The sequence below is a fragment of the Clytia hemisphaerica genome, unplaced genomic scaffold, assembly GCF_902728285.1.
Source record: "Clytia hemisphaerica strain Z4C2 unplaced genomic scaffold, Clytia hemisphaerica genome assembly, whole genome shotgun sequence".
Taxonomy (NCBI): domain Eukaryota; kingdom Metazoa; phylum Cnidaria; class Hydrozoa; order Leptothecata; family Clytiidae; genus Clytia; species Clytia hemisphaerica.
Window position 1 is genome coordinate 610973 of NW_027103824.1, and position 13055 is coordinate 624027.

At 34.4% G+C, this 13055-nt stretch overlaps 1 protein-coding gene across 1 annotated transcript; it reads left to right on the top strand.

The window, feature by feature from the left end:
* The first annotated feature begins 2401 nt into the window (after positions 1 to 2401).
* On the top strand, positions 2402 to 11725 carry LOC136806691 (uncharacterized). Its single transcript, XM_067063280.1, has 6 exons — positions 2402 to 2555; positions 3099 to 3566; positions 7277 to 7726; positions 7961 to 8401; positions 9402 to 9491; positions 10319 to 11725. The coding sequence occupies exons 1-6, from the start codon at positions 2486 to 2488 to the stop codon at positions 10825 to 10827; spliced, it is 2028 nt and encodes a 675-aa protein (XP_066919381.1). The 5' UTR covers positions 2402 to 2485; the 3' UTR covers positions 10828 to 11725.
* Positions 11726 to 13055: the final 1330 nt, after the last annotated feature.

Genomic DNA, 13055 nt, shown 5'->3' on the forward strand with positions numbered 1-13055 from the left:
ATTACGTTTAATTTATCAGACGGTTTATCTATTTATTATAGACAACAAAGTATGTGTTTTTTTACTAGATTATGGTTATAAGCATGCATTTTTTCTCCATCCATCAATGATAGGAATTTTCGTCTTAACAATGGATTTAATTATAGTTTTTATTGCTTTCCTATTCATGCTATTTTCTCTTATTGAATCATTACTTCTTTGATTGTTGAATGTGGTATAATAGTGTAGTAGTGACAAAATGACGGTTAATGAAATTTTACTTGAGGTGTAATTTGAATCATTTTTGGAGGAAAATATCAAAACGTCTGTAAAAAGGATTTGAAAGATCCTCTTTTGGATTACAGTTAAATCCTCTTTTGAGTCTGAAAAATGTTTACAAACATGTTAATCTAGGTTTTGTTTTGAAATTGGTCCTGAAAGTTTTTTACTCTTTAGAGTAGTGCTCAAAGGCTTTTCTTTTACTTTTATATTTATGTAAAAAAATTCTCGTTTTTCTTTTAATGTGTTGTTTTGTTTTGAGAAAAGCAACTTTATTTTAAATGCCTTACACTGCGTAATGTAAGCTCAGCTCAGGTTACGTAGAGGTGTATACAACTAGCTATAGAATGTTTTTGCAACCTGTCTACAGGTCTACAGCATAAAAAGAATAATAACATGATTTCCCTTTCTTCATAGTAAGGTTTTGATTTACAATCTGACAACTCTCACCATTCAAGCTAAGTAACGATTCTATTGTCATTACTCTCTTCTGTCAAAATTCAAGGTTGTGGTATAGACATCAAAAAAGGCTTTTCTTTGTATAACAGTTTATTATGTCCATTTTATAGAGCTTTTTTTCTCTTTATAATTTTTTTGTAAAGGGTTAAGAGGCACTATGAATTTGCAATCATTTTCTCACATTAAAGGGTTTTGATGGTGTGTAATAAAATCTCAGACTTTGTTTGATTTTGGGGCTTTCTTTTTGTTTGTTTGATATTTTTATTATGATTCCTGTTTATGAATATCGTGTTTGGCTTGAGATTAGCAATAACTGAATTTTTGTGTAGTGTTTTTTTTGAATGAATTTTTCACGAATAGGACCAAGCAAGTATCAAGTTCAGCTTACTATTATAAAGAAATCTATTCATGAAATCTTAAGGCAAACGTTTCATTTTTTGAAAAGAAAGTTTATGAAAGAGTTGGTGGGTGTTTGATATCAACTTTCAAATCTTGTTTGTGGTGTTTTGAAATTTATCACAAACTTTGAACATTTTGACCATGAGCAAGTTTTTGTATTGTGAAGTTCTCTTTTAACTTGATTAAGTTTTCTTCGAGATCTCATGGAAAGTTTTTTTTCTATTATGGTTAAACTATTTCAACAACGTGATAGGTATCTCTTGAAATTTAATTTTTTGATATTATTTATTCTTAATTTCTATTTTTAAATGTATCTTTAATAGAAATGGTGTATTGTTAACACACTGTAGATAGTGTATAGTGTATTATAAAACTTGAATCTTTATTAAAACTATAATTTGTCATTTTCACTTCTGTTCATGGAGTCTTTTTTTAAATCTGCTTCTGGTTAGGATTAAAGAGATCTTTCTCAATATTCTCTTTTTGAATTTATGGTTAACTTTTTGTTTATGTTCATGAGTTGAAAGATTCGAAAAAGAGGAAAATCTAATTTGAACAAGGTGTCCACAGCTTAAATGGAGTATTTTATCTTTGGATTTTCATGTCTTGTTTTTATACTGCCCTTTGAACTAGAAATTAGATGGAGGTTAAACGTCTTGTTTTGTAAAAAACCTAAATCTTTTTATATAATATCTAAACAAGAAAATAGTCCTCTCGTATAAAAATCCACTTCACAAAACTTGAAAACTTCAGTAGCTTTCATCGAGTCATTTACTATAACCTTTGTGCTTATTATAAGTGTTCTGTCTATCTATCTCTATATTGCTGAGCTCAATTTTTAACTGCATACCTAACAATGATTTGGTGTGACGTCACTCATTGTTTAGAAATTTCTCCATTTTGAAAAAAAATATTTTGACGGTTTATACCATCAGATGTAAAAGGAGAATTGTGTGTATATAAAGTGTGTGTGAAACATACTGGCTGACAGCCTTATCATTATATCGATTTTTTTTTTAATAATTTTTGTTCAGAATTACGAAATCCTAAAGTTAGTTGTTTTTCTTTGTACTTGAAATGTCTTCGTTAATTTGCTAATTGTAATAGCTCTTTCTTTTTCTTTGAATTGTTGAAACTCGTGATTTGATCAATCTAATACCGGATCTTATTAAAGGGGAGTTCAGACATGAAGAGAAAGTTCAATCACAAAATATTACTATATTGTGAACTTTTGTACGGATGTTTTTTGTGTGACAATTTTTCTCGTGTATCTTTATGTCAGCTTTTTCATGTATTTTTATTTTTTTTAAGGAAAAATTTCAGGGAATATTTTAATTTTACAAAATCCCAACAAACAAATGAGTATATAATGTTACAACAGTGGCTATGTCTTGTTTTGATCTCATGTTCCTTGCAACTGGCAACTACCAGGAGGAAAGGTAAGGTTTTATTGTATAAATTGCTTTTTTAATGATCTAAGTAATTCGTTGGTCCCTTCTTTCTTGGTTGTTTTGAACTTTCATTATCTAACTTATTTGTTGGTCTTTGTCCTCATCACCCTAATTATATAGTTGAAGATTATATCTTTCTTGGAAAGTTGGTACTTTGATACCAAGTCTTACTTTTGTTTAATTCTTTGCAATAGCATCAGTTTCAATTTCAGTAATTTTCTTTGAAATTCACTTTTCTCAGAGTTCAAGTCTCTCTTTATAGAATTTAGGAATTTAAAAATTTCCTACAATTTGTTATCGGAATGGAACTTTCTTTTCCTTTTTTTTTTGTTTTTAAAGGGGAAAGGTTATGGCAATAATGCTGAAAATATTTGAAATGTACACATCTTTATTTTGATAATGAGTTCGCCGATTTCAACCTTCTTCTGCCCCCATTTAGAATTGTTTATTGAGGTCTTAGATTTAGAATCTTCAAAGTATATAGTTTTCTTTTTCAAATCTAAATGCTAAACTATTCCCTTTATATTTCAGTGTTTGATTACAAGATATTAAAAGATTTCCCTGCCGAATGTACCGAAGCTACCCGAATAGATGATGGTACCCGGAGATTCGATATGCCAGAAAACTCTCCGACATCTGGCGAAATGGATAATGAATTAGAACCGGGCTGGTATTGGTTTCTCGGCAGTTCCGGGAACGTCCTTATGGAAGGACACCCAAAGAATGTGAAACCTGGTGATACTGCACCCAGGTTTTGCAGTACCACATATTCTGGTACCTTGATGGGTAGTCATCCTACAGAGGAAGAAGGAATTGTGGAAATGAATGTTTGTTTCCGAGCTCGTGATTGTTATAAAGAGGGCATCAAAACTTGTACTTGTCATAGTATCAATACTATTTTCGTTCGAAACTGTAGGACGCATTATATCTATTTCTTGATGCCGACCAAAAGAGACGAACGCTATTGTACCAATATGATCTCTATGCCCAAGAAAAATGGTAAGATTCTTCTTCTTCTGTCTTCTTTGAAATTGTGCTAATTAAATTGATTTGTTTTATTGATGTATCTATGTCTTTGAATTTGAGGGGGATCGTTGTCCAGATTTCTAAAGTGATGCAACCTTAATAATTGCGCCGTCAGTAAATACACACGAATAAAACAATTTTGAAAATGCTACATCGTGAAATCTAGACTTTAAATCAGAGGAGATTGAAGCTTTTGATTAATAGAGGTGCTGTTTAATGCACGCAAAATAATGTGAATTTGTCGAACAGTCTGTCTGAAGTGGTTTAGGCCACCATTTTTTATCAACAATCGTTACAAAAGTTATGCCAAACCGTTGCTTTTGTTTATTGATGTCCACAAAATATTTTCTCGCTATATTTTGATTTCAAACATAAGCACGTCCTGTCATTCTATAATGCAAGAATGATCAATGTGCGAGATAGTCAACGGAAGTATCTGTCATTATTTTAAACCATTAACTTTTAACGAGTGCAGCCTTTTAGTTTGTGCTTCCGGTAAATTACCATGTCTCTAGGGCTGATAGATCACTTATTCTGAAATAAAAAACATAATTCGATTAGCTTAGGTTGACACAGAACTTCGTCTAAAAGTCCTGTTAGTTATGGTACATTTTCTAGTTTAAGACCTTAAAATTTCACATTGTCACTATTTCGGTATTCTTCAGAGAGTTTTGACTTATTCAAGCAGTTTGTCGTTTTTCAAACAAAAACAGTTCTAAAGCCTTAGCAACATTAGCATGTTTTTAAATCGCTTACCTCGAAGCCTTATATGTTATGTATGTTGTTATATACTTCATTCTTATAATAAGAACATGTAAATTGACAGGAATGAATAGCTAGCACTACACTTTTTTTCATAAGAACAATTTTATAAGTACAATTTAAGAACAGTGGAGAGGCTGAAGTTAGAGAGTTATAGCAAAAAGAATCACTGGTTTCTAAAATCCTCTAAATAATAAAGTAAATAGCCAAAACTTGTTTTTTACCTTAGAAAAAATAAGAACAATTCAAGGCTCAAAGTGCCAAAAAAATAAGAACAGCCAAGCCTCAGCAAAAATTTACTGGTTCTTATAAAAAAAAGTGTAGTATAGCACGTCTGTTTGCTTTAGTATTGTACTAGTATTAAACCGCACGTCTAATATCTAGGAAATTATATCTCATACTTTTGTCTGGAAACTTCTTATTAAAGCTCTACTTAAACTATTAAGTAACTATCCAAAAACCCTCTTTCTTTTAAGTCATAATGTATTGACCGCACTTAACACATTTATAATATGTACCTAAAAAGACTTGTGACTGGTGATAGTATTTTGACAAAAAGTTGGTCAGCTTTGAAAAAAACACTCTATTTTCTCTTTTCTTAATCTCCTAATTGGCAGATCTCTCTTGATCCTCTTTCAAAGCTTTTTGAAAATGAGCTATCTCCCGTCATTGCGCAACTTTCCGAATTTCGTTAGTCATCATTTAATTGTATGGTATTAAAGTATAAAGCTCGTTTAACCTTTACTTATTCGTGATTAGGTTTTGAGCACTAGTCTGTTGTCAGATTAAATACTGTAATGCAATTCGTATTTATAACTGATTATTGTTTTCCCACAGACTCTTGGATATCATTCTATCTTTCAAGTTGAAGCTATGTACTCAAACCTAATCAAACTTTGTCATTTATTGAACGTCCTCGCAATTTTTGCATAATGTTTACTCGAACTCATTATTACTCGAAAAATTATTTTTGAAAGCTCCAAAAGTGACTTGTTCCAGTTAGTAGCTTTGAGTAGTTTGGTTGTTTGAGGGGGTGGTCTATGGACAGTATAAAATGTATATCGGGACTTTTCTTAAATACGGTCTGATCTGGTCTAATGTCGAGCTATTACCAGATACAGAGTTTGCTGAAAAAACTCTTACTAGCATAATATATTTTACTTTTTCATCAAACCATCACCCAATCCCAATCCTTTGTATTTTACATTTTCATCAAACCATCACTCAATCCCAATCCTTTGCATTTTACATTTTCATCAAACCATCACTCAATCCCAATCCTTTGTATTTTACATTTTCATCAAACCATCACCCAATCCCAATCCTTTGCATTTTACATTTCATCAAACCATCACTCAAATCCTTTGGCATTTTTACATTTCATCAGACCATCACCCAATCCCAATCCTTTGTATTTTACATTTTCATCCAAAAGTTGTACATCACTCAATCCCATTTTCATCAAACCATCACTCAATCCCAATCCTTTGTATTTACATTTCATCATCACATCAATCCCAATCCTTTGCATTTTACATTTTAGCAATCCCAATCCTTTGCATTTTACATTTTCATCAAACCTAATCCTTTGCATTTTACATTTTCATCAAACCATCACTCAATCCCAATCCTTTGCATTTTACATTTTCATCAAACCATCACTCAATCCCAATCCTTTGTATTTTACATTTTCATCAAACCATCACTCAATCCCAATCCTTTGTATTTTACATTTTCATCAAACCATCACTCAATCCCAATCCTTTGCATTTTACATTTTCCATTATCCCACCTTTTCACAATCAAACCATCAATCCCAATCTTGCATTTACATTTCATCAAACCATCACTCAATCCCAATCCTTTGTATTTTACATTTTCATCAAACCATCACTCAATCCCAATCCTTTGCATTTTACATTTTCATCAAACCATCACCCAATCCCAATCCTTTGTATTTTACATTTTCATCAAACCATCACTCAATCCCAATCCTTTGCATTTTACATTTCATCAACATCACCAATCCCAATCCTTTGTATTTTACATTTTCATCAAACCATCACTCAATCCCAATCCTTTGTATTTTACATTTTCATCAAACCATCACTCAATCCCAATCCTTTGTATTTTACAATTTTCTCAAACATCACCAATCCAAATCCTTTGATTTTACATTTCATCAACATCACCCATCCCAATCCTTTGCATTTTAACTTTTCATCAACCATCACTCAATCCCAATCCTTTGCATTTACTTTTTCATCAAACCATCACCCAATCCCAATTTTCATGTATTTTACATTTTCATCAAACCATCAAAACCTTTGCACATCAAATCACCAATCCTTTGTATTTTAATTTCATCAAACCATCACTCAATCCCAATCCTTTGTATTTTACTTTCATAAACCATCACTCAATCCCAATCCTTTGCATTTTACATTTTCATCAAACCATCACTCAATCCCAATCCTTTGTATTTTACATTTTCATCAAACCATCACTCAATCCCAATCCTTTGCATTTTACATTTTCATCAAACCATCACCCAATCCCAATCCTTTGTATTTTACACTTTCATCAAACATCACGCATCCCACTCATCAAACCATCACTCATCCCATCTTTGTATTTTACATTTCATCAAACCACACTCAATCCCAACCTTTGCATTTTCATTTTCATCAACCATCACCCATCCCATCCTTTGTATTTTACATTTTTCAAACCATCACCAATCCCAATCCTTTGTATTTTACATTTTTCAATCCCCAATCCTTTGATTGTACTTTTTCATCAAACAACACTCAATCAATCCCATCATCCATTCAATCCCAATCCTTTGTATTTTACACTTTCATCAAACCATCACTCAATCCCAATCCTTTGTATTTACTTGTTATCTATTTCTTCAACAGATCCACCTCCATCACCTAAAAACGTATCAGAAATCACAGAATGTCTTCAATACAAAGAAATGCCAAACGGCCCCAACAGCAAACGTGTGTGGGATCAAATGGAAGACGTCTCTTGCGACAACGATCTTCAAGGATGGTATCGATTCAACCAGCCCGAAGGCTATGAAATGGCTAGCCAATGTTTAGAAAACCAAGAAATTACTGACAAGTCACGGTTCGGTCAGCCCTGCGGTGCTAACTTCCGTGGCTGGATGGTTGACCGACATCCAACGGTTGAGGAAGGACGTGTCCAAAGAAAGATTTGTTTTTCGTACGATAAACGATGTTACTGTGAATTCTATACCAATATTGCTGTAAGGAACTGTGGTACCTTCTATGTTTATCGGTTGGGCTCTGTTCCAACGTGTAACGCGAAATTTTGTGGAGCACCGGCCGGTAAAAGAGCTAAAGGTAATCTTCTACACTAAACATTAAAACTATGTGAATAACTTCTTGACTTGGCCAGAAGAAACCTTTTTTAATTTGAGCTGGGTAGTTTTTTTGTAATCTTCAAGAACCATTAATCAACCTTATCGTATGTTTTGATTTCTATAATTTTCACCACCTATTATTTTCTACTTCCTTAAAATATTCTTTGCGCCGGGATCTTTTTACAACAACGCCTTTCTTTTCATTTTATTGTAGATTTAGACTACACGAAAAACAAAATAGCGGCAGGACCATACGATATGTGTAAGAATTACGAAGTACAGTACGATCCTGACCGTCTGTGGACCTACACAAGCCCTACTGTCATGAAATGTGATTCTGAGTTGTATGGGAAATATCGTTTCGGTTCTAAATACACTCCTTGGCAAATGAAGGAAGGATGTAACACAACCGAAAGTAATAGCCAGATTCACAGATGCGGATCCAAATACCATGGTTTCATGTTGGGCGAACATCCTGTACCAGATGAAGGTTACGTGGAACGTGTTATTTGTTTTGAAAGCGCAGACAACCCGTGTGAATGTAAACATTCGGCGACCGTGGGTGTACAGAATTGTGGTGGATTCTTTGTGTATTATTTCAAAGGCGTTCCGTCATGCTCATCCCGATATTGCATGCTGGCCAATAATTCTATGCGTAAGTTTTTAAGTATTTTTTTTTGTAATACGGCCTTCCTTTCTTCTGTACTGCGATCATGGTCAGAATATGTTGGCATTTCTGGGTATTCTAATACTATAGCGTCTTGCTGAATTCAAAGTTCGGTCGAGAATGGCATTTTCTGGCTTTCTTCTTTATCTAATTGGAGATTTCAATTTGGGAGGAGTATATCGACTTACAGGCTATATATTCATGATATGCACCATTGCAATGTCTTCCGTTCCACCCAATAGCTGATTGGTTGAAAGTGACGTATTGACTGCTTTTACGTCACTTCCAACCAATGAGCTATTGGGTCCATGACGTAATGTCAGAAGACATTGCAGTGGTGCATATCATATATTCTCATCCTACTCAGACCATTAACAAGCTTTTGGATCCTCAGATCTTCAGAACTTAGACTTAAAACTCACTCTACTTTCCAACCCTAAGTTAAGGCACTTGCAGGGAAAAAATGCTTTTGTGTCAAATATTACGGCCATAGTTGTAGGTGTTATTTGTAGATGTTTCGCGTTTGTCTTTTATAATTGACTTACGCTAATATATACGGACCTACCTAGCGAGCACCTCACTAAAATCCGGGATTTTTCATCTCGTTTCTTAGTGAGTTCCACTTTGACGATTTTCGAAAAAAAGAAGCCTTTCAAGTGTTAATTGCGTAAAAAAACGCGGGTGACGTCTAGTATAGGCTAGGACCTACCCAGCTAGCACTCAATGTTCTTTTAACGTTCAAGTGACGTTAATTGGACCTTATGAACGTCAAATGGACGTTGTTTTGACGTTTTGTGCTGGCTCGGTTGTTCGAATTACAGAGAGATGAAAATTCTTTTGAGGATTTGTCAGGTTGATTAAAACCCTTGTAGCATCCACCAGCATCCTCTCTGAGATATATTTAAAGACATACCTGCTCTAACACTTGATCTGGTCTGTTTTTAATGCGTGATGGTAAATTCTCATTTTTTATCTTTTTATCATGTAGAGATCCGATTGAACCCAGGTCTTCCACCGATGTATGAAATTCCATCGCCTAACGAAAAACCAACTGCTGCTCCTGTTCTTGATGATGATGGTAAGTGATGAACCCGCCCTCTCTTTCAATCTAATGCTTGTTTCCGAAGAGGCTCTTGATGAATACATAATCACAGCCACACTGTATACTTCCACCTCAATGAGTTAATTACTGATAGTAATTAGTCATTTTTATCAATTTCTTTGGGTAAAAAGTCCTAATTTTACTACTTTTAAATTCTTTCTTTTATCGATTATCCAACAACGACCAGTTTCGTAGGGGCATCAAAATATGCAATTCTTTACCTTGTCAAGTTTGGCAGCCCTGACCTTGCCTAGAACGGGGTTAGAAATGGGGTCTTAAAAACAACTCGGCCATTTTTCCAAAGTTGGAAAATGTAGTACTTGTTTGTTTAAAGGGAGGTTAAGCAAGAATCTATTTATGACGTACGGGATCTTCTTTTGTCCTATAAATTCTTTTACTTTTTTGTATACGTCATAACTTCCAAAGATGAGATTCAAAAAATTTCTTCCGGTATATTTACAAATGTTTAGTTGTTTACAGCTCAAATTCACCAAATTTTTTGTTTAACTGTTTGTTTAACTTTTTTATCGGGTGATTTTTTATCCTAAATGAATCAGCCCAATCTCTGTAAGGTAAACTTCCCTTAGATCGTGCTTAGATCTTAATAGATTTCTATGACGTGATACTGGAGAATTTCGCGGTCTAGATTCACTCCTCAAACTACAACGTTAATCTGCGTTAATGTCAAATTTTACGGGACAGAGCTAGCCTTGAAGAGATTCGAAAACCTCACGTCATAGATTTCGTACGTCGTAGATAGCTTCTTCGCTTATTTGTTGCTAATTTTTCGATTTCTCCTTCAGATGATGGAAACGGTGGATTGATAGCAGCAACAGCAGCTTTGTCTATCATTATTCTCATCATTATCATTCTACTGATTATTATCATCGTTATTTTGGTAATCAAAGTGTTACCTGGTTACCGACGCCGTAGTCGCCATGGAGACGAAACACCTAGTTACGCATCTAGTGCGCATGACTATCCAATGCAAAGTAAATCAAAGCAACCGAAGCAAAGTCCGCCACCTTCAAACGGTGGTTTACCGAAAGAAGATCCGGAACAGATACCACCCTATCCTTCTGTATTACCGCCTGGTAGAGAAGACGCTGATGAGATGGACTCTCCGGCATCTTCACAGGCACGCCCGGGTGCTTCTAATAGTGATTTGAAAGATATTCCGGATGATTTGCAACTAACGGACGATGATGATGAGGATGAAAACGCTGATGATTGTGATACGCTTATGAAGAAAGAAGATTTCAATAGGCCTCAATCTTACGATCAATTACCATCTAAAGATTCTGCTGTCTAACATACAAAGAGAAAAGGGGAAGGATAGATAGAACTCCTTTCCGTGAAGGGATGTTTGAAAGTACCCTTTCTTCTTGGACGTTGTTTTTAGATTTTTTTTATAAAAGAGAAGAGACACCATGGTCAATAATATTGTACATATGTAGGTTATGTTTTTTTTTTCAAACAAAATGAAAAGTTTTTTAAATATTGTTATGGCAAGGCTGGTTTGTTCACTTTTAACCAGTACCCGTTGTTTTGTATACGATTTCCATTTCCATACTAAGATTCTTGTGCCACTTTCCTAGTGGAAACACCAGGACTTCGGATAGTTGAAAAATAAGCTTCGGAAAATTAGACAATTTCGTGAGTAATCACAAGATTTTCCGATCTCATGCCGGTTATCCCGAAAAAAACTGGAAGATTTACGGAAAAGTGACAAGAATCTTAGTGCGGAAATGGGAATCAAAATACAAAACGATAGTAATCTTACCACCAAACGGCTGTTTCCCATCAGCGCCAGGATATTACCATGAGTTTTATTGGATGGATTGATGGATGTGATTCACTGTTTCAGGACACTTACATGGACGATTATTTTGTTTTATTGAAGAATTTTCACTTCACTTTTATTTTAAATTCTAAATTCTAAATTTTAGTGATTCTAATTCTTCATTTTTTACCCCTAAAGTAAAATTTATGTGTTTTTCATTTTGGATTTTAAGTTCAATTTCAAAAGATTTTTTTTGTACCATAGAATATGTTTTATGTAGAAAAATAACCTTATTTTGCTTTTTTCACTTATTTTTTCTGGTTTTTAACCAATCTTATGTAAAATTATTGTTCTAGTATTTTCAAATATATTTTCAAATATTTTTCTACAATTTCCATTTTTTTAAAGATGATTATTCTTCAAAAGATATTATTCTTGTATCCCCATTTGTACCCAAAAATTACACCTGCTTATGATCAGCACGGGTTATCGGAGTATCAGACAACAAATCTTTTCACAGAAATTCGAGCTCTGAAACTCAGAGTACAAAATATAATATACACCGATTACGAGTAAATGAATTGTTGTAATATGTTTTTGTGGCATACTTTTGCAAAGCCTCGTGCGAAATCAGCAGAAATAAATTACTATCAAGCACAATAAAGTGCATGATATTTGATAAAAAGAGGAATTCCCTGCAAAATTTCAATTACCACGGATGATTTTTGAGCGCCCTAGCCCTCTGGAACGTGTAAATTTTTAACTAAAGAAACCACATAACATTTTGCGTTCCGTTATTTGGTTGTTAGTGAGGTACTCGCTAGCAGTTTCTGTACACGCAAAATTTTTGAATTCACGCATTCACGCGTTCACACAAACCGTTGGGGGCTTATAAATTGGAAAGCATTCCACCCTCCGAGACCAGGGCTAATCTAACCCCCTTACGGCTAACTATAAACTATGATGGCGACGCCTTGTTGACGGGGGGATAAACCATTCTTAATGAAGTATAAGCCCGAAGGACTAGAAGTCAAGCTCTTTGGTAGGATTTGAAGCCAACAAATCCTACCAAAGTTGCGCGGCCTTGCGCTATCCGCCTGGTTTTTACACAAATGACAGATTTAAACTAAAATTTTCCGCTTAATTTCGAAAAAAATATCACTCGAAAACAAAGGAATTCCTAGATTCAATCCGTCATCAAAAATATGGCGTATATTTTAAGGCTTCACTTTTTCTTGCCTAAGAAAGGTTAAAGATTCTCTTCTAGCCCTTCGGGCTTTAAACTCAATGACCATTCCCTCATTTTTACGGCACAGGCCTCTTTACGTCGCAGAATCGTTTAACGGCCCTGTCTCACGAGAAGGTGGAAAGTATGAAAGCCCAAATGTTTACGCTTCGTAAACCTAGGTTAGCGGGTTTAGGACTTTTTACTTAGGTTTACATGACTAACCAATCAATGCTCATTCTTCCAAGAACCTATTGTTCTCGTATTTCTGATCAATACGATAGGAACTGGAGAAGAAAATTCCATAACAGGAAACTATATATATTCCAAACAGATATTTCACAGACAAGATTGTGAAACAAGACTACGGTATGGGTTTGCTACCAGCTCAAACAAAGCCAAAAATGGAGCGAGCCTGACAAAAATTACACCGGCCACTTACCCAGCGCCCATCAAGTCTATCAAAAAACTATAGGTGACCCCCGCTCTAACATGTATGTCATCCTAAGCATTATGTTAACATTAGCTAATC